At 40.1% G+C, this 21,818-nt stretch overlaps 1 protein-coding gene across 8 annotated transcripts in view; it reads right to left on the bottom strand.

Annotated features, from left to right (window-relative positions):
* Positions 1 to 21,818, bottom strand: part of TRAPPC8 (trafficking protein particle complex subunit 8) — a 102,456-nt gene that overhangs the window by 45,971 nt on the left and 34,667 nt on the right. For 4 of the 8 annotated variants that reach the window (XM_075920768.1, XM_014568782.2, XM_075920769.1 and 1 more), the window contains 8 exons: positions 21,107 to 21,260; positions 19,841 to 19,928; positions 18,223 to 18,482; positions 12,562 to 12,677; positions 8,060 to 8,210; positions 7,369 to 7,469; positions 5,997 to 6,102; positions 1,990 to 2,121 (listed from right to left, as the gene is read on the bottom strand). In XM_075920768.1, coding sequence (XP_075776883.1) covers positions 1,990 to 2,121; positions 5,997 to 6,102; positions 7,369 to 7,469; positions 8,060 to 8,210; positions 12,562 to 12,677; positions 18,223 to 18,482; positions 19,841 to 19,928; positions 21,107 to 21,260 — 1,108 coding nt within the window. The remainder of the gene's footprint in view (positions 1 to 1,989; positions 2,122 to 5,996; positions 6,103 to 7,368; positions 7,470 to 8,059; positions 8,211 to 12,561; positions 12,678 to 18,222; positions 18,483 to 19,840; positions 19,929 to 21,106; positions 21,261 to 21,818) is intronic. The other 4 variants (XM_075920767.1, XM_075920773.1, XM_075920772.1 and 1 more) reach the window with 1 other exon arrangement.

Genomic DNA, 21,818 nt, shown 5'->3' with positions numbered 1-21,818 from the left:
CAAATAAAAGGCAATAGCCCTTCTGACATCAAGAGTATGGAGTGCTGCTTCCCATCAGTCCTTGTGAGGTTTGGGGTAAAAAGTAGGTAGGAGTATCAGTTGACCGAGATGAAAAATGGATGCCATTTAGACAAGATGTACTCTGATGAAGCTGAGCAATAATAGGTCATACTTAAGTCATAAAATTAATCTAGGACAATCAGGGAAAGGTGCAGTGCAGTGTGGGAAGTTTTTGCACAAGTACCACATGGAGAAGAGTTTTCATTTTTGCAGATAAGTCTTAGAGGTGGAGTCTTGTCTACCATGTAAGAGGAAGAGTTTGATCTGCTTCAAATAAGCTACTCATATGTTTGAGCCATACCTTCAGATGGAGCTTCTCCAGTTGTGGATGAAGGATGTGACTGTTAATCCGGGAAAGAAGATCCAGTCTCATTGAGAGAGTTCTTTGAGGGCAGCTCAACATACGGAGCACAGAAAGATACTAGTTCTGCCTGAGCCATGCTATAGCATGGAGGGAACCACAGCATCTTCATGGTTTATCTGAACTGGAAATGGTTGGAGCAGGAGAAACTACAAAAAGGTTTTTTTTCCCTAAACTACCGAACAATAGTTCACACCTCCACATCAGCTGCTAGAAATGGGACACATCCTCCCTGACTGAATTGTCCTCGTTATCTCTGGCTTTCCTCTTGATTGGTACTCCTTTCTTTTCATATGCCTGTATATTTATACCTGCCTCTGGAATTTCCACTACATGCATCTGATGAAGTGGGTCTCTGCCCATGAAAGCTTATGCTCCAATACATCAGTTAGTCTGAACCTGCATAAACAATGATAAGTCCTGTGGCACCTTATAGACTAAAATGGCTACCCCACTGATATCGAACAATAATATCTGAAAAATATCTGCTCAGTGATGTGGGAATGCACCATCACCTGTAGTGAAGCACCCACAGGGACAGCCACTGAAGAACAGTTCCATTTTATAACTATTATACTTACATATACCAAGTACAGAAACAGCTGCGGCTCTTCTTAATGTTGTATTGAGACTAACTTTCCCTCCTCCTTTAATATGACTCCACCACTATTAAGTATGTTGTACATTTTCTTTATTTAAAAAAAAACCAAAATGAGCAGATTTTTAAAAGAAACCCTAAGAAATACTAAGTTCAGGGCTCAATTTTCCATTCAATAGTTCACTATAATAACAAAAAACAAGAGTTACCCTTCTAGAGTCTTAATGTTCAACAATTACTGTAATCAGTAACTACATGAAGTAGAAGAACCCCAAATTCTAATTTTGGGAAACAAAGGAGGAATTCGTCTTTAAACTTTAAATGCATTTTTCAATACAGTTTTAAGGCTGCCATGTTGTATACTATGTATTGACTGGTGACCAGAATTTTGTGTATATGTTTTTTAAAAACTGTTTGTTTACCTTTAAAGCCCTAGCCCTATAACTGACCGCATACAAGGCAGAGCTAGAGCCTGCATTAAGCCTCACTGACTTCAGTGAGGCTCCATGTTTAACCACCGGAACACAGCCAGTTGCAGTACTGGGGTCTCTGAAATAATGTCTTAAGTTTAGGAAGTCAAATTTATTATGTTAACTTAAGCTTTAGGTAAATACAATTACACTATAAATTAACACAAGAAGCTGAAATTGAAAAAAATGCATGTTAAAGTGCAAATAATATAAAATTGCACCTGAATTTAACTAATTGGCAATTAGTTCAACAGATTTAAAAGGGAAATATTATCTAGTGGTTAAAACAGTGGTAAAAAAGGTAGGATAAGTTAATCTGATAGTCAAAAAGGGCAAAGAGATCAATATTATATGATCTGACAGAATAATATCCACAATGGATATTTTTACCCAAGTTATTTTATCCAAAAAGCATGACATGAAACTCGCTACTTTTAATACAGTTTAGATTAAATACAACCTACTTTCCATATTTTTTCAGACTATGAAATACCACTTACCTGTCCTGCTTTGCTAAACCTATGGCCAGCCAATATCATATGAAAGGCAAACTTTCTAACCATAGGACCTTTCATGTTTATAAAACAATGTGCAGCTTGCTCCAACAGAAGTGCACTGCGAAGGTCAGAATCCTATTTAAGGAGAAAAAATCATTAATCTCTCATATGAAATATACCAATGAAACTTGCGTAGTAAAAAAAGTGTAGCTATACTCACTAACACAAACTCTCACAAGCTCAGCTGAAGATGACTTAAATAGTAAAAAAGATCACATTACTGTTCTGTGGAAGACACAGAGGCAATGTGTTCTGGTCTGACTATCCATTTGCACTTTGATCTCTTCTGCGGGCATTTAATATGTGATCGGGTTCCCTGCCTTACACATCTACTTACACACAGTTTTGAAGGTAGACCATTATAAAAAAAGGTATACCCAATAATTGTTTTCTGTATCTTACTTGCAGAATGGGAGTATGCAAGCCAGAGCCATGAATACTTTAATCTATTTGTTTTTTGAATGACAATCAAATATTCTTTAAGAGAACCACTGGCACCTAATTTCTCAATCCCACTTTGCAAGTAAAGCAAAACCATTTATTATAATTCAAATCAGCAAACATATCTCTATTAGTACTGTGCTTGTTTCCAGAGCCAAGGAATAACTGTATACAACAGTGGACATGGCCTCATAATAAATGCTTATGAAAGGGATCAAAATGAAACTGGATTAACTGCTGCCTATAAGAAGAAAGTTGAAAAGCCTTCCATATACAGATATAATGAAGTTATTTTCATCTGTATATGTGTTACAGATATTATACATGGTAAAATATTTAAGCTATATACTTAAATGTTAAATAGTAAAATTGTTCTCTTCATCTGAGCCTTATGGTTACAAAGTTATTTTAGTGTGAGTACAGCTAAGCTTTAGAATCCTTCTTTACAACTACATCAATATGCTAGCATATGTAAATTCTATCATATATATCCTGTACTTTATCCTGATCTGGAAAATACTGAAACAGATAGATACACAAAGGATGACAGACCATGTTCATTTCTACACTCCCTAAGCCTCCAGCTACTCAGGCAGAAATGTCTAACACTTACCATTCCCATCCAAGTGAGCTGCTGCCATTTTTCCCCCAGAAAAATTAAAAACAAGAATGTCAGCTTTAATACATTTTATTTTAACATAAGAACAAGTATAGGAACACAAGAGGGTGCTATCGTGGCACTGAATTTATCTGAAAAAGTTGGCATAAATTTTCCAACCTATTTGTTAGGTCATTAGTTCCACTTCATTTTGATATCAAAGTTGTCATTTTTAATGCTGGCCAAAATATCAGATATCTGATAAACAGCATCCATTGCCTATTGTGGGTACAGTTATAAATCATATACCCAAGATGGCACAGTTACATTACAGGTTGCATCTCTATGAACTGAGATTTTTCTGTCCGTGGTCTGGCCATCCCATGGATATTCGAGGATCAGAGAGCCCCAGTGTGCTGCAGGGGGTGGGGTGCCAAGGATCCTGGCCCACTGTGGGGGGAGGAGAGCCCGGTGTGCGGCCCAACTGGGAGCAGGGGGGGTGGGAGGGTAGCAAGTTTGGCATGCAACCCAGCTGGGCTGCGAGGGGAGCTGGGAAGGGCAGGGGCTGGGTCCGGGTCCAGCAGCAGGGAGGTCAGAAATAACTTCCCTTAGTCCAGCAAAATCCCTCATCTGGGATTAGTCAGGTCCCAAGGTGTTGGGCCAGGGAGGTCCAAGCTATAACTGTATTTCACCTAACTGGCTATGTGAAATGGAGTTAAAATAGACAATGTGTGGCAAAAGCAACCAATCCCAGAAAGACTAAAGTTTATAAAAGTATAAAATGATTCTGACTATCAGATACATTAATTTTAATGTGGCTATTACTAAATGGAGGAATAGTTCTCTACCTTCTTATTTTAATAGTAATAGAAATGTAGCCGTGTTAGTCTGGTGTAGCTGAAGCAAAATACAGGACTATGTAGCACTTTAAAGACTAACAAGATGGTTTATTAGATGATGAGCTTTCGTGGGCCAGACCCACTTCCTCAGATCAAGTAGTGGAAGAAAATAGTCACAAAGTATATATGGTTGTGACTATTTTCTTCCACTACTTGATCTGAGAAAGTGGGTCTGGCCCATGAAAGCTCATCATCTAATAAACCATCTTGTTAGTCTTTAAAGTGCTACATAGTCCTGTATTTTGTTATTTTAAAGTACCCATGGAAATGTCCCTAATACAAAATGGAAACAGGCTATTTAAAAAAATTCTGGGCTATATCTAGCCTTTGACATAACTAGAGTGACATGGATTGGGGAGATCTTGTACAACTGAAGACATTCAAAGCTATCATTCATGATATGAAAGAAAGCATAGCACTGTCAGCAGCACTATTTCCTTTATTCAAATGTCAATGTCTACTTGTCATATCTTCCCCATTATTTGAGCTAGGATAGTAAAAATTAAGAGCTAATAGAATTGTTTCTTCATATCTTTTAAGAAAATACAGAATTACCAACAAAATTTGTTGTTAAAACACTAATGACAAATTAGAGAAATTTGGCCAGCATGATCATGTCAAACCTCCACCCTGTTGTCAAAACTAGATTAGCGAGCACGGCAAGATGCTGCTACAACCCTTTTGGGGTCATTAGCTGCCAATAATTTTTTTTAACTTACAACTAAGAATCAGAGCAGGAAAGAATGCAAGCACTCTGGTGAACTGTACACCTTTTGTCCTTTATCTTGAGTGTGTCATGTGCACACAGTAAGGTAAACTATTTTCCATCTACAGCTAAGAGAAAGGCTATCAGAACTGAAATTGACACAGATTAATTAGTTAAGGTAACCCTAATCAGTAATTAGAAGAAAATCCAATTGAAACAGAACTTTATTTCTTTAAGTTCAGCAGACTTTACTGATACCTTATCAGTCACCCACAACATAATGATGGATTGTGAATAACATGCTAACTAGGGAGGTTAAAATGCATTTAACCAGCCATGAAATTTTTAGTGGTTACACATAGGGTGGCAGTCTGCTCCCCACAATGACTGGCAGCCTGCATGTAACCATGAATGTCAACCAATGAGCCCAGTTAATCATGTACACAGTTTCACTTTCACATTGCTAATGCTGGCTTTTTCAAAAATAGTGCTTTTTAAACTTTTTGAAGTCTAATCCCTCTCAAGGGACAAAGAGCTCAAGCATAAGGAATATAAGTTAGGAAGACAGGCACCAATAAATGTATGTATCAGGCAGGTGGGTTTTTTTGTTTATTTTTTTAATAAAAAGTAATGTACATCACTCCAAGTGAAGGAGGACCATAGAACATGGGATAAATTAAATAAGTTGCATAGAGGCATGTAAAAATGACATTTCTTGGCTTACAGGAGCAAGCTAAGCTATAGCCCAACACTCAAACTTCATTCCAGTCAGCTTCTGCCCCTGGGCATCTCCACTAGGGATGTAATAGCATAGCCACTTAAACAATTAACCAATAAGCAGGTGCTTATTGGTTAACGCTGTCAGCTACACGCAATCACCAGCACCCTCACCACAGCTCTGTATTTCAAGTATTTGGGACGGCATGCAAGCACCGTCAGTACCCCCACTGTGGCTCTGCATTTAAAGAGCTTGAAAGCAGGCACACAAATACACTGGCTCAGTCCCAAAAGTACCCTGGCTGCAGCTCTGCAGCAGGGCATACCATCAGACCTGGCACAAGCCAGGACTGAGTCAGCATGCTCACGCACTGGCTCTCAAGCTCTTCAAAAGCAGAGCTGCTTATCAGTTAATCACGTAGCTGACAAAATTTGTTGGCTACACAATTACCGAATTACATGCTTCCTAACATCTCTAATCTTTACCTTTGCGAAGAACCTATGTACAAGAAGTTATTTGGTTTAAAAAATTAGCATTACTATTTAAAGCCATTGACTATGGGGAAAACAAAACTTAAGTTCTCGCTACCTCACTGGTTAACCGTATCAGAAGGGCAGCAGCGTCTGAATATTTGCTCTGGCTTTTTAAAATTTCAGCACTAAGCAGCACACATCTCTCAGCCAGTATCATGTTCCTAAAAGGACAAAAAATTAATTACATACATTATAACAAAGGTTTTTTTTTTTTTTAGAGTAAGCTGTAGAAAACCTTTAAATCTGACAAGAGCAGGCAAATTCTAGCTATGTAATGCCTGATTTAGTATATATTATTTTGTTATAGGTATGAATGATGCATACATCTGTTTTTACACTATTTTAATATGATAAAATAAATCCTTGTGACAAAAAAGTGTTAATCTAGATAATATTGATAAACATATTCCTGGATGAGAACTTCAGATGCATTTAAACCAAAGCTGTTACAATATTTTTTCCTTAGGAAACATCCCTGTAAAGGTCTTAAAATGAACTTTTGCAAAACAACTAAGTGGTCTTATGAACAGAATACAAGTTCAAGAACTAAGAAAACAAGTTTTAATTACGGCTCTGCCAATAATTTGTACTCTGCCAAGAACAAAGTGTTCACCTCAAAAAAGATATTTTGGCCTTGGAAAGGGTTCAGAAAAGGGCAACTAAAATAATCAGGGGTTTAAAATAGGCCCCATATGAGGATAGGCTAAAGCGACTGGGACTTTTCAGTTTGGAAAAGAGGAGACTGAAGAGGGATATGATAGAAGTATATAAAATCATGAGTGGTGGAGAGGGTGAATAAAGAAAAGTTATTAATTAGTTCCCATAATATAAGGACTAGAGGACACCAAATGAAATTAACGGGTAGCAGATTTAAAACTAATAAGTGAAAGTTCTTCTTCACACAGTGCATAGTCAACCTGTGTAACTCATTGCCAGAGGAGGCTGTGAAGGCTAGAACTGTAACAGAGTTTAAAGAGAAGCTAGATAAATTCATGGAGGTTAGGTCCATAAGAGGCTATTAGCCAGGGGGTAGGAATGGTGTCCCTGGCCTCTGTTTGTCAGAGGCTGGAGATGGACAGCATGAGAAATCGCTTGATCATTGTCTTCAGTCCACCTCCTTCGGGGCACCTGGTGCTGGCCACTGTCAGCAGACCGGCTACTGGGCTAGATGGACCTTTGGTCTGACCCAGTACGGCTAGTCTTATGTACCAAGTCCACAACTATACTGGCACATAAGTTAACTGAAGTCTGAATAAATTCTAACTTAGAACACATTTGACTTCCTTGGTGCACTTGTAATAGGACTCCCAAAACAGGTTAGGCAAGTGATATTAAATTTGCACTACCTGTGCAGTAAAAGAAAGTTTAGACCATAGTATTAAATATGATCATTCACTAGAGGCAATGGAAGGTAAGCCACCACCTACTTGCAGATATCCCTATATGTTTGAATTGCTGTATCCATATAATGAGCAGGATATGGTCTAGGAGCCCCAGGCTGAAGAAAAGCTGATACTGCTGCCATTTCCTGCAGGACAAAATAAAAGTGTAATTTAATTCTGCCAAAAAAATGTTAACAGCCATAAAAAAATCTTTACCTGAACTAGCACATGGGTTCTGGAAGATTGGATGTTTAAACATCAGCACGCTATTTTGATGTAAGGTGACAATGAACTTGCTAGTATATTTGTCCAGATCACCAAGTATTTTGTCAACATCAAATCTTATAATTAAAGTAGAAAATACTATAATACTTAAAACTCTGTTAACCATTTTAAAGTGATTGAAAGAACTGTGCATATTAGCATAATTGTTTAAATGTAATGTATAGCAAAAGGAGGTTCTTCCTCAATATTAAGCTTTTTTCTAAATATTTAGGAAACGAAAGTAATTATTCTCTACACAGAACTACTGCATATATTAAGGAATGTGATGTAACTGTCAGATATTGGTATCTACAAAAAATAGTTTCAAATATGAAAATATAGTCTAAAGGGTTGGGTTGGTTTTTTTTAATTTCAGGGCATTTTGTTTTGCTGTATATTATGTACAAGTGTTATGTCAAAAAGGTTACTATAACCAATGCACAGAATGGTTATATTATTGTAATATACCAACCAAGGCTCCAGCTGCATAAAGCATTGCTTGATCATTCAAAAAGTCTTTCTTTGCTGTATGATAGCAGCTATATGCCAATTCATAGTGTTGGACCAAGAAACACAAGTCAGCCATTTTCCTTATTTGAAGCTCTGGTGCTTCTGGGGGATACCTATAAATACACAAACAATTCATAATAAAAATACTGTTTACATTTTAAACATCAATATGCAGAACACACACAAGATAGATGCCAACATAAAAAAGAAAAACTGAAACAAAGAGAAAAGACATTTCCTCCCACTCACCCTCAGCCTATTAGGAATCAGTTGGCTAGATGTTTTTCTTACTTCCATGTTTGCTCATTTTAGTACACAAAAGCCAATAACCTTATGGTTGTGGACTATGAGATGTCCTTCAAATCTATTCCTTTACCAGCAGAACGGGATGGTCTACACCTAAAACTTAGGTCAATTTACTTACACCACTCAGGACTGTAAAATAAAAGTTGCACCCTATCTCAAAGTTAGGTCAACCTAAGCCCTACTTGTAGCTGCAGCTAGGTTGACAGAAGCATCCTACTGTTAAACTGACTACTGCCTCTCAAGGGAACAACCCTTTCTGTTGTTGTAGCAAGTTATATGTTGCAGATGTGCTGCTGTAGAACTTGTAGAGCAGATACAGCCTACGTCAACATCCAGGTCAAGGAAGTTTCTTTTATTCTATGAAGTTTATCCGAACAATTCAAAATGTTAAATACCTGTAACTACAGTTAATCACCAAGCTACAACAGAACCGTAATACCAAATGCCTTTATTCTGGCCTGGCAACAGAGACAGTAGAAGGAATGGCAGCTACCATCAATTCCCCATTGTTCAGCTATTGTAAGGTTGCACACCAGAGACTCCATAGCCTTTCATCCCCTACACCTGTCCTAACTACAGGCTACCACAGGGGTCGGCAACCCCTGACACGCGGAGCCAATTTTCACTAGCACACAGTGGAAGCTCAGGCCCACTTCTCCTTCCCAAAAGCAGCAAGGAGCCCATTCTGCCACAGGAGCAGGTTTGCTGTGATTGGAGAAGGCAGCACTGGGGAGGAGGTGGCTGGGGCTGAGGTTCCTAAGCGGTGCAACCCCCTGTGAGCCGTCACAGCCACAGCTGGGCCCCCTGAAGTGCCTCTGATCTAGAAGACTCTCACTGGCCTGTACCCCCTTTACTCCTGCCTGGGTCACATGGCAGGGGCAGTGGCGATGGTCCAGGCGTGGCTGGAGCAAGCAGCAGTGCTGGCTCGGGTAAGTCTGGATCATGTCACCCACCACGTCAGCATACTAGGAGGGGCCACGTCACGCTGCGTGTCTTGGCCGCCTCCAGGTGGCTCAGGTCCCTGAGCCCCACTCCACCCCTTAGCGGCCATGCCCCTGTCCTGGGCTTGCCTCCCCTCCCCGCCTGCAGACCTGGGGTCTGGGTATTGCCTGCAGGCAGCCGCTGCCCAGCTAGGGTTGCAGCACCGCTGGGCTGAAGGGGACTCAATCATGTAGCCCTGAGGGGCCAAGCCTCCTCCTCCCTGCCTGGACAGTGGACTCAGTGCGCAAGTGGCGCTGGTGCCTCTTCCTCACAGTGCACCCTTCACAAGAGGGCTGCCTTCCTGGAAGAGGCGGAGGGGGAGGAAATCAGAAAAGTGTAGGGCAGCAGGAACCCCAAAACCACGGAGTGTCAGGCTGGACACCTTGCTACAGGTCCTGAGAAGCACCAACCCCTGAAGGACATTTGGCAACATCCCAGCTTTCCCCTGTCTAAGTTCCACCTGCTGCTGCTCTCATGCAAAGTTTCTCAGCACCTGAGATCTCTGAGTACTTTTCTGATTTCTCTCAGATCATATGACTGCAGCAGCAGCTCCTCCAGGGCTGGCCTGTGACCTCGTGGCCATGGCAGTTGCTGAAAGGGGGCGTGAAGCAGGTAAACATCCCCCCTTATACCCAGACCCCCATGCCCTAATTCCATCACTCACTCCCCTCCCTCTGCCAAGACTCCAAGCCTCCAGCTTGCTTCGACACCCTCCCTTGCTCTTACCCCCTCCCTCCTTGCCACACACTGCACCCTCCCCTTGCCCCTGTTCGTTCCACCTGGCTAGACACCCTACTCCCAAGCCTGCTTCTGCATCCTACCTCTCACCCAGACCTCTCAACCTCTCCCCTTCTGCACCCTACCTCCCTCTCACATCTTGCACCCCATCCCTATCCAACTCACTGGCAGCCCTGTCTCACACTGAACCCCGCATTTTTGTCCCTACCCCAGAGCCCAAGGGGGTCCATAAAATCCACTAAGTCCAGCACCCCAGAAAAGTAATTCTGGCCTATGGGGAAACCCTGAACCTTAGCTCTCCATGTCCCTTCCCCTCACCCCATGAGGCTGGAGCACCAAAGGAGTGAAGGTGTCGTTTGGGGCCCACATCAGTGAGAGCTGGGGGTTTTTGGAGAAGTTATTTTTTACTTTTCATTTGTGAGATCCCCAACTGATTTTTCTGTGGGTCAATGTCCCATGACCCCAAAAAGGTTCCCCACTCCTGCCATAAAGACAACACTGAAACCTTTTAAAACAAAAGGAAAAACTATGTAGCACTTTGAAGACTTACAAGATGGTTTATTAGGTGACGAGCTTTCATGGGCCAGACCCACTTCCTCAGATCATGACACTTTATGAATGGGCCTTAACAAAGATGCTAATTACCTTACCCATTACAAAGTTGGCTTCCCCATTTCATCACCCCGATTAGCCATTCATTGACTCAAATAGCTATTCCCTCCCTTCCTCTCCCTCACCCTACCTTCTGTACTAAATCTGATTTGTCAGTTTAATAATGTGTTCACGTTTTTCATTGTATTCCTTTGGCATTTATGGTCATGCCAAATCTCTTCCAGAATATGATCTGAGGAAGTGGGTTTGGCCCATGATAGCTCATCACCTATTAAACCATCTTGTTAGTCTTCAAAGTGCTACATAGTTTTTCCTTTTGTTTTAGCAAGATCAGACTAACACGGCTACCTCTCTATTACTATTGAAAACTTTGGTGTTGGGTATACATTAACATTTTACTTTATATAAAATGAAGTTGGATAAACTAACATGAGAAAGTTAAAATGCTTAATCTGTTTAATAATTTAAATTAAACTGTTCTCCCTAGTTGCAGCTGGTTCAGAAAATATGGTCATTATGCCCAGCCTGCTCCTGCACCCCCGCACGCACCCTTCGGTCACACAGATCCGTGAATAAGCTGACCCCTACGCTTTCATGAAAATCAAGTAAGTCTACCTCTTCAATTTTTGGCCAAAACTCAAAGAGGTGACATCATCAGGAAGTCCAGTCTCTTCTGCACCGTGTCTAATGCCATTCCCAGTCTTCTCAGTTTAAATATTGGCTTATTCTAGGTTTAGCTTTCATCCATATGCTTATAGGCATAAGCTAAACAATAACCAGTTTGAAAAAAAATGCATATGGCCATGCCAGTTTTTAAACCAATGCAAATTCTACTAAGGATAGAGGGATATGAAAGAGGTGTTCTGAGCAGCATCCACACACTGCCTGGCAGTAAAAATTCTAGTATACTCAAAGCTCCTTTCCCAATTTCAGGTCACAGACATTACTGGACAGCAAGGCTTTACACCACTCGTAACTGTCTGTGGCTAGTATGTTTGATCCTCTGGTAAAACTTACCAGCCCCAATATGAGTGTTAGAGGCAAATATATTTTGGGAGCGAGAATTAAGAGAAAATCTGGGAGAACCCAATGTGGCACAGGATTATCTTGGCAACAACATCAAGCTCTGTGGCTAAGGGCAATGCTTGTCCTTACATAATAGGCAGATTTCTTATTCTAGTGCTCAAAAGTTACTCTGGCTTACCTTATATATATTTTAAATCCAAAAACAAGGTGTATCAACATTCATGTTAGTCAAAGCCAGGCTTATGTCAGTTTAGTTTCCATGCTTATTAGGAACAAGTTTAAGATAAAATGGAATAAGATGTTTCCACTAAAACAACTACATGCACCAATGGATTCGAACCACTTTAACTAAATCAGCCTTTAAACTGTTTTAAGTTAAATCAGTGCAATTTTTTGATATGGCCATGGATAATCTAATTTCTCTTAAGACATGTTCCTCCCTCCTTGTGGCATGGAAATTTTTTGTAAAAACATTTTAATTAAAAAAAAAACAAAGTTTACATTAGTAAAACTAATTTGTTCTACAGCAAAACTAGACTTTAAAACTTCTCACACGCTCTTTTAATTCAGGTTAGGAAAAACATTTAAGACCAAATGAAATTCTGCTATGCTTTGTATTTACTAAAAATATATGAACTTGAGAAAAAACATCACAAACATTCATGTTACCAACATTTTGCTCAAGTCAGACTCAAACTTAGATCGTTCTAATTAGATAGCTCCTGAAATCATAAGTTACTCAAAACACAGTTTCGTATTTTCATTGAAACTTGAAAATGAAAGAAGAATTGTTTTACTTACAACAATCCAGATGTATTTTTCAGCTCATTTATACTTTTTTCTGGAACTTTACTGCCACTAAACCATTTTTTTGTTGCAGAAAATAGCGATCGACTCAAACCTTTCCTGGATATTAACTGGAAAAGAAAATTATAACAAGCCAATGATGTAACTGAATTAACTGCAACAAAGTACCGTATTTTCCGGCGTATAGGGCAACTGGGCGTATAAGACGACCCCCTATTTTTTTAATTAAAAGATAGGGTTTCATCTTATACCCCAGCGCTCCTCCGCCTCCTTTGCTCCCGGTGTCCCTGGTCTGCTGGAGATGGTCCCCAGCAGACCAGAGGCACCGGGAGCAAAGCCGCAGCAGCTTTGAAAGCCTCGGGGGAAGCCGGCAGCGAGGCATCCCAGGCGCGCCTGGGCTGCCCCCCCGCCGGAGCTCCTCCGCGGCTTTGAAAGCCTCGGGGGAAGCCCCGGCGGCGGGGCAGCCCAGGCGCGCCTGGGATGTATACCCGGTGTACAAGACGACCCCCGATTTTTGGAGGTTGTTTTTTAACATCAGAGGTCGTCTTGTACGCCGGAATATACGGTATGGATTCCTTTTGAATAGAAATAATAAAAATTGTCAGTACAGCCAGATACATCCAGAATATCAAAGCTGTATTGAGGTGAGGGTACATTGTTTTTAAACCTGTACAAAAACTGATATAGTGAAAGCAGTACAACCCTTCACATAGATGTACTTATACCAATATAAAAGGAAGTTACAACAGTACAGTTTATTTTGTAAGACTAATTAAATTTTAGAAAACTTGTACCAATTTAATTATTTACCATCTTTTCTTGATTACTATATATTGGTTTCTTTATTGTGTTTAGTCCCCAACACAAGTTGAGAGGACACTTTCATATCTGGGTTAGGTCTGATTCCAGATTAGGTCTTAACTACATTAGGCTCTCAGGTAAAGTTTTTCCATCACTGTACAGTATGTAAAATGCTCTCGCAACTACTAGTGATTCTATATGCCATGTTCATTGATCAGCCCTGCTTTGAGCAAGGTTTTATGTTGCTGACTGCGGCTGCCTTTTCCAGACTAGTACACCCTCCTGTTGAGCTGTACCAGTGGGAAATATTTTTAAAACTTTTGAGAACTGGGGAGAAAGAGTTAGTTTGCTTGTTTGTTTTAAATGAAGTGAAGAGTGTTAGAGGCAAATATATTTAAATGAAGTAAACTTTTAACAGCCCTAAAAAGTTTGTTAATGTTGTTTTACAAATAAAATACACTTTTTAAATGCATGCCTTTGTCTGGTGATGCTAGGAAAAGGCCTGGAGACCACCAGATGTGACCTACTTAGGCTGCAACTGTATTGCTAAATGTCTGGGAGTACCTGGCAGATAAAATAGTACAGCTCAGGCAATTCCATAGTCATTTACATATATACATAGGCAGGGCCTGATGAACCGTGGCGAAAGCTGCTCGCCAGCCCCGCACTGAGCAAGAGCCGCATTGCGCATGTGCACGCCCTGGTAAACGGGGCACCAGGCTGAACCGGGAGAGGCATAAAGATCTTGCACAAAAAGGGTTTTTTGCACAAAAAGGAAACGTCCACACTGCTTGTTTTTGCACAAAAACAGCTCAAATAGATTATGCAAATGAAGCATGACAATAAGCTAATCAGCATTTCATTTGCATACTCTCTGCTGGCAAAAGCCAGCAGTGTAGACATAGCCTAAGAGTTGAAACCTACATCCAGAGCAAAGCAAACAGGAAGGGGCACAATACTGTAGCCAGTCACAGATGAAAGTAAATGGTTTTGATCATCATTGCTAGTGAACATTCTTTTGCACTGAGAAGTCAAATATCTCAAGGCTGTGGAAAAAAAAAAATCTCTGTGCTCTAAGAACATAAGAACGGCCGTACTGGGTCAGACCAATGGTCCACCTACCCCAGTATCCTGTCTACTGACAGTGGCCAGCACCAGGTGCCCCAGAGAGGGTGGACCGAAGACAATGATCAAGCGATTTGTCTCCTGCCATCCCTCTCTAGCCTCTGACAAACAGAGGCCAAGGACACCATTTTATCCCCTGGCTAATAGCCTTTTATGGACCTAACCTCCATGAATTTATCCAGCTTCTCTTTAAACTCTATTATAGTCCTAGCCTTCACAGCCTCCTCTGGCAAGGAGTTCCACAGGTTGACAACACGCTGTGTGAAGAAGAACTTCCTTTTATTAGTTTTAAACCTGCTACCCATTACTTTAATTTGGTGTCCTCTAGTTCTTCTATTATGGGAACTAATAAATAACTTTTCTTTATCAGCCCTCTCCACACCACTCATGATTTTATAGACCTCTATCATATCCCCCTTCAGTCTCCTCTTTTCTAAACTGAAAAGTCCCAGTCTCTTTAGCCTCTCCTCATATGGGACCCGTTCCAAACCCCTAATCATTTTAGTTGCCCTTTTCTGAACCCTTTCCAAGGCCAAAATATATTTTTTGAGGTGAGGAGACCACATCTGTATACAGTATTCAAGATGTGGGCGTACCATAGTTTTACACAGGGGCAGTAAGATATTCTGGGTCTTATTTTCTATCCCTTTCCTAATAATTCCTAGCATCCTATTTGCCTTTTTGACCGCCGCTGCACACTGTGTGGAATTTATCAGAGAACTGTCCACGATAACTCCACTATCTTTCCTGATTTGTTGTAGCCAAATTAGCCCCCATCATACTGTACATATAGTTGGGGTTATTTTTCCCAATGTGCATTACTTTACACTTATCCACATTAAATTTCATTTGCCATTTTGTTGCCCAATCACTCAGTTTGGTGAGATCTTCTTGGAGTCCCTCACAGTCTGCTTCTGTCTTGAATATCCTAAACAGTCTGGTATCATCTGCAAACTTTACTCACTGCTTACCCCTTTCTCCAGATCATTTATGAATGTTGAAAAGGATTGGTCCCAGGACTGACCCTTGGGGGACACCACTAGCTACCCCTCTCCAATCTGAAAATTTACCATTTATTCCTACCCTTTGTTTCCTGTCTTTTAACCAGTTCTCAATCCAAGAAAGGACCTTCCCTCTTATCCCATGGCCATGTAATTTACACAAGAGCCTTTGGTGAGGGACCTTGTCAAAGGCTTTCTGAAAATCCAAGTATACTATATCTACTGGATCCCCCTTGTCCGCATGTTTGTTAACCCCTTCAAAGAACTCTAATAGATTAGTAAGACAGGATTTCCCTTTACAGAAACCATGCTGACTTTTGTCCAACAAATTATGTTCTTCTACATGCTTCACAATTTTATTCTTTACTATTGTTTCGACTAATTTGCCCGGTACTGAAGTTAGACTTACCGGTCTGTAATTGCCAGGATCGCCTCTAAGAGCCCTTTTTAAATATTGGTGTCACGTTGGCTACCTTCCAGTCATTAGGTACGGAAGCAGATTTAAAGGATAGGTTACAAACCACAGATAATAGGTCAGCAATTTCCCATTTAAGTTCTTTTAGAACCCCTGGATGAATGCCATCCGGTCCCGGAGATTTGTTAACATTAAGTTTTTCTATTTGTTCCAAAACCTCCTCTAATGACACTTCAATCCGGGACAGTTCCTCAGATTCATCACCCACAAAGCACGGTGCAGATTCAGGAATCTCCCCAACGTCCTCAGCCGTGAAGACTGAAGCAAAGAAATCATTTAGTTTCTCCGCAATGGCTTTATCGTCCTTGATTGCTCCTTTTATAGCTCGATCATCTAGGGGACCCACAGGCTTTTTAGCAGGCTTCCTGCTTCTAATGTACTTAAACATTTTGTTATTTCTTTTTGAGTTTTTGGCTAGCTGTTCCTCAAAGTCTTTTTTTTGCTTTTCTTATTACATGTTTACACTTGATGTGACAGTGTTTATGTTCCTTTCTATTTATCTCACTAGGACTGGACTTCCACTTCTTAAAAGATACCTTTTTGTCCCTCACTGCTTCTTTTACATGGTGGTTAAGCCACGGTGACTCTTTTTTAGGTCTCTTGCTATGTTTTTTAATTTGGGGTATACATTTAAGTTGGGCCTCTATTATGGTATCTTTAAAAAGTTTCCATGCAGCTTTCAGGGATTTGGCTCTAGTCACTGTGCCTTTTAATTTCTGTTTAACTAACCTCCTCATTTTTGCGTAATTCCCCTTTTTGAAATTTAATGCCAGGGTACTGGACTGCTGAGGTGTTCTTCCCACCACAGGAATGTTGAATGTTATTATATTATGGTCACTATTCCCAAGCGGTCCTGTAACGGTTATATCCTGGACCTGATCCTGCACTCCACCCAGGACTAAATTGAGAATTGCCTCTCCCCTTGTAGGTTCCTGCACTAGCTGCTCCAAGAAGCAGTCATTTAAGCCATTGAGAAATTTTATCTCCACTTCTCTTCCTGAGGTGACATGTATCCAGTCAATATGGGGGTAATTAAAATCCCCCATTATTATAGAGTTCTCTATTTTGGTAGCCTCTCTAATCTCCCTCAGCATTTCTATGTCAGTATCGCTGTCCTGGTCAGGTGGTCGGTAATATATCCCTACTGCTAATTTCTTATTATTGGAGCATGGAATTTCTATCCATAGCGATTCTATGGAACATGTTGATTCACTTAATATTTTTATTTCATTTGATTCTACATTCTTTCACATACAGTGCCACTCCGCCACCCACCCGGCCTGCTCTATCCTTTCTATATATTTTATATCCCGGTATGATCGTGCCCCACAGATTTTCCTCATTCCACCAGGTTTCCGTGATGCCTATTATGTCTATCTCCTCATTTAATACGAGGTACTCTAGTTCACCCAGCTTATTAGTCAGACTCCTAGCATTTGTGTACAAGCACTTTAAAAATTTGCCACTGGTTATTTGTCTGCCCTTCCCTGATGCATTGGATTCCTTTGTATGCAGTTGTTTGTCAGCTCTGGCCAATGGTTTGCCCTCTCCCCTCCTCTCTTTCTGACTACAGCTTAGAGATTCTCTATCAACGGATTCTCCTCTAAGAGAAGTCTCTCTCCGATTTACGTGCATCTCCGCACCAATCGGCTTTCCCCCATCTCTTAGTTTAAAAACTGCTCTACGGCCTTATTAATGTTTAGTGCATCTGAAGTACTTCAACACGCATTATACCCTTGAAAGTGGAAAAGAAGTTACTGGCTTCGCTAAATTAACTACATTATGTTACATCTATGATATCACCAAAATGCTGGTGTACAAATAGATGTGTTAACATGATGTTACAAGTTTTTGTGATTTAGTTTTGGGTAATGTTAGATGAGCAAACTAGTATGTTTCCAAAAATTAGATGAAGTGTTTTTAACCTAAAGAGCTGAACTATTGGAAGTTATAGGTTAAAGATTAAAATGCCTACTTTTATTACTGTATATTTGAAAAAGTATCAAACACTAAAATTACCATAAAACATAAAAGTGATGATTTTTCATATCCATGCGTTAATTATACATACCAGCCAATGAAAAATCAAATTTGATGCGGACATAAGACTGAGTAATCAAAATATTTGACAATAATTAATAGATATGGAAGGACATAAACCTATTTTAGATTAAAAGTCTTTTGGATGATCAGATCCATGCTACAACTGATTCCGCTCGCCACATTAAATAGACAAAAATTTCAACGACTTACCTGATCATTAAGCTGTCGAATTGTTTTCTCTATATGTGGCAAAAGACCCCTAAATGTGAACTCCTGTATAAATTGTCTAATTCGATCATGATCTGTGAGTGTTAAACATGTACCATGAGGAGTCCCAGAACTTGTCTTCTTTAACTCATGCAGTGATGCCGTATTCTTTATGTAATCAGTGCCATCAAAACTGCTACTAGTATCACTGAGATGATCCAGTTGGAGGGGGTGAGCCTTAAAGTTATTTGATAAACCATCTACTGAAAAATAAAAGGTTCTATTTCACTAGTTGTACATTCAGTTATTTCCTGAAAACAAAAATTTAGATTTTAAGTCATCTTTACAAGCTTATGTTCTAGCCTGTCACACATATGATCACTAACTTCCCTTATCCAAATCTTCATTAAATGCATGTGTATGGTAAGTTATTCAAGTAATCTATTAGTTGTGCCAAACTGTAAAATGGAAGCTTCTCTCCTAAACCTGGACTGACCAGACTGTCAATAGAGCACATAGCACCAAGACCTAGAATCCTCTTGAAAGCTCTGACCATGATGGGAGAGGCACAGAGGGAGAAGCAAAGTGATTTAAGAACACACAAATGTCCTCACTGAGTCAAGGCCATCTAGCCCAGTGCCCTGTCTTTTGACAGTGGCCAATGTCAGATGCTTCAGAAGAAGCAAACAGAACAATCAGGCTACATCTACATTGCAGGCTTTTTGCACAAGAACAGCCATTCTTGTGAAAAAACTTGCAGAGCATCTACACTGCACGCGTGTTCTTGTGCAAGTTCATTTACAGTACAGAATCGGAAAACAGGGCTTCTTCCGGAAGAGTTATTCCTCTCCCCACGAGGAATAAGCCCTCTTCCGCAAGAGCTCTTCCAGAAGAAGGCAGTGTAGACAGGCAACATGAATTTCTTGTGCAAGAAATCCCTATGGCTAAAATGGCCATTAGAGCTTTCTTGCGCAAGAGAGCATCCACACTGCCATGGACGCCCTTGTGCAAAAGCACATCTCTTGCACAAAAGCAAATGGCAGTGTGGACGCGCTCTTGTGGAAGGTCTTTTGCACAAGAACTCTTGTGCAAAACAGTTCTTGTCCAAGAAGCCTGCACTGTAGACGTAGCCTTATTGAATGATCCAGCTTTAAAGCCAGTTCCCCCCCAAACACCAGCTCCCATGGAAACACTTGTGCTCCTTCCCCCACCGCCCCCACCCCGACCCCCCCTGCTGCTTCCCACAGAGGCAGCAGCGTGGGGAGAGGGGAGCTGGTGCTAGGGGAGAGCCACCTTAAGGCTCACCACGAGCAGCAGCTCCTACCTCCCTCCCCCCACACACACACGTAAACATATAATCACTACAAATCCAATGGTTACACATTTATACAAATATGCATTAGTTAACATCTCATGACACCATAATGTCAGACCTTGTCATAATGTAATCTTCCAGGTGTTACTTTGTATTTAAACATTACAATGCAATAAACTTTCCAAGAAAGAATTCCAATTTTAGTTTGTGGATTGCCAAAATTGTGTCATACTCCTAAAATAAACTTAATTACATGCTTACAATAATTTTTGTTCAAAATGTTAGTGTTAAAAGTTACAAAAATACCTCTGATGTCATTATCTAAGCCATCTGATATTAAGTGGTCAGCATTCTTATTCGCAATTACTGTACATGGACCATCTTCATAAGATTCCTACCAGGAAAAACAAAGAATATTAGCAGAGTTAGTTTTTAAAAAGCCGATTTCAAATCATTAGTATTTCCTGCCAATTCTCCCCTTGGAAGTTTGATTATTCAGCTACTACATTTTAGGAAGCGGTATCAAATCATATTTTAAAATCAATGTTCCTCTAAGTAGTTAGCTTTCAACCACTAACTCATAGCTTTGAAAAATTGCCTTGAAGTATGAAAAAAGTCAGAGAATCCGAGACAGATGAGAAGTTCAGAAAAGGTTCAAGTTCATGACAGCTGGATCACTTGAAGTTAGTTCATTAGAAAAAAAGCAGCACATTTTACAGACTTCTATATCAAATAGAGGAAGTAGGAACAACTTCAGCCTTCAGTGACAGAACCAGAGTAGCTTTAACAACAATTCTATTACATTTCAGGTGACACCGTATATTTAGCAGAAATGGGGGAGGGACTCCCCAAATAGACGAGTGAAATACTTTCTATCAGTGAAGATTCAGCTGGGGAAAAAAAAAGGTGAGTTAATCCCCAAATGAGAGAACAGTACAGGGACACTTCTGCATTAGAGGTTCTCTGGCTGTCAGATCTGTATTTCAGGTGTCTGAGGAAGAGAATGTTAAATACCTCAGAGACCGACATGCACCACTATTAAAAGTCCAGACATCAAAAGCAGATAGATACTATCAAACTGGCTGCAAGACTTCAGCACTTAAGAAGCACTTTGTTTCCTCTTGGTCTTTTTGTTCACTCTTTTCCTACACTTCCAAAAATCTTAACTGAGGGGAAGAAAACTACCCTGAAGAAACTTCCAGAAAATAATAATGAAGAAAATGCTTGTGCTGTTAACTACTTGGAGGGCAAAATAACTGGAGAAACTTACAAAAGTGTACAGATGATTTCTCTTGGTGTTCAAGGATTCTACCACTCCAATAATCAATTTTACATATTTAAATGGCATGTAAGCATAAGTCCTATGAATGAAGAGCTCTCAGAAACAAAATTAGTTGGAAAATCAATCTTATTCTATTTTCAAGTTTGGGAATACTCTGGTGAATGATTAATCATGGCACTATTATAGACTATGAATAGACAGCCGTGATAAAATTGCAGAAATAAAAAAGTTAGCCAACGTGATTACAATAGTTATTGCAGTGTAGGTTTCAAACATCTGTTAACACATACCGGATTTTGGATACTGTTTTTCTGGAGATATTGACTCCAAGGATCTGGTATCTGTTCATCTGCTCCTCTGTTAGATCCTCGAGAATTTATTTTAAGTAAATAGCAACCCTGAGTTCCATATCTCTGCTTCATTTCTTCATATACTGAGTCAGCTCTGAAACGAAATAACAAATAAAGTCAGGTTGTCTCAAACTGGAATTAGCTTTCTTGCAGAACTTTAAAAATAGTTTTCATGGACTTCCTGCCAGACAAAAGTTGTGGAGCAAGACTAATTTACAAATTTTCTACTGTATTTCTGCCACAGATTGCTTGCAAATCTCACACCAACATCTACAAAATTCCTCCTATCAGCTATGTCTTCTATTACCACTCTAGGTACACTTTATATAAACTCCAGTGCAGAAACTGTTTACCCCAGGTGGTGTGCAAAGAGAAACTGACTAGTTGTAACTGCTACTATTTGCTTACTTAGTTTCTATATTCTATAGAATAAGCAGTATAAGAATAAGGTGGGAAAAAGGAAGGCAACAAGAAAAGGTAGAAGCTAGAGAGGAGATCAGACAACAACAGATTAAAAGAAACAAGCAGGGATACTGTTATCTCAGTCCTATTACTTGCACTCCTATTGACCTGTGGACAAATGTAGTAGCAAACTACCAAATGCATTATGGTAGCCCATTAGATTACAATACAAAACCATTCGTTTATGATA

The sequence above is a fragment of the Pelodiscus sinensis genome, chromosome 2 (assembly GCF_049634645.1).
Source record: "Pelodiscus sinensis isolate JC-2024 chromosome 2, ASM4963464v1, whole genome shotgun sequence".
Classification (NCBI taxonomy): domain Eukaryota; kingdom Metazoa; phylum Chordata; order Testudines; family Trionychidae; genus Pelodiscus; species Pelodiscus sinensis.
This window is presented reverse-complemented; position numbering and strand designations above follow the sequence as displayed.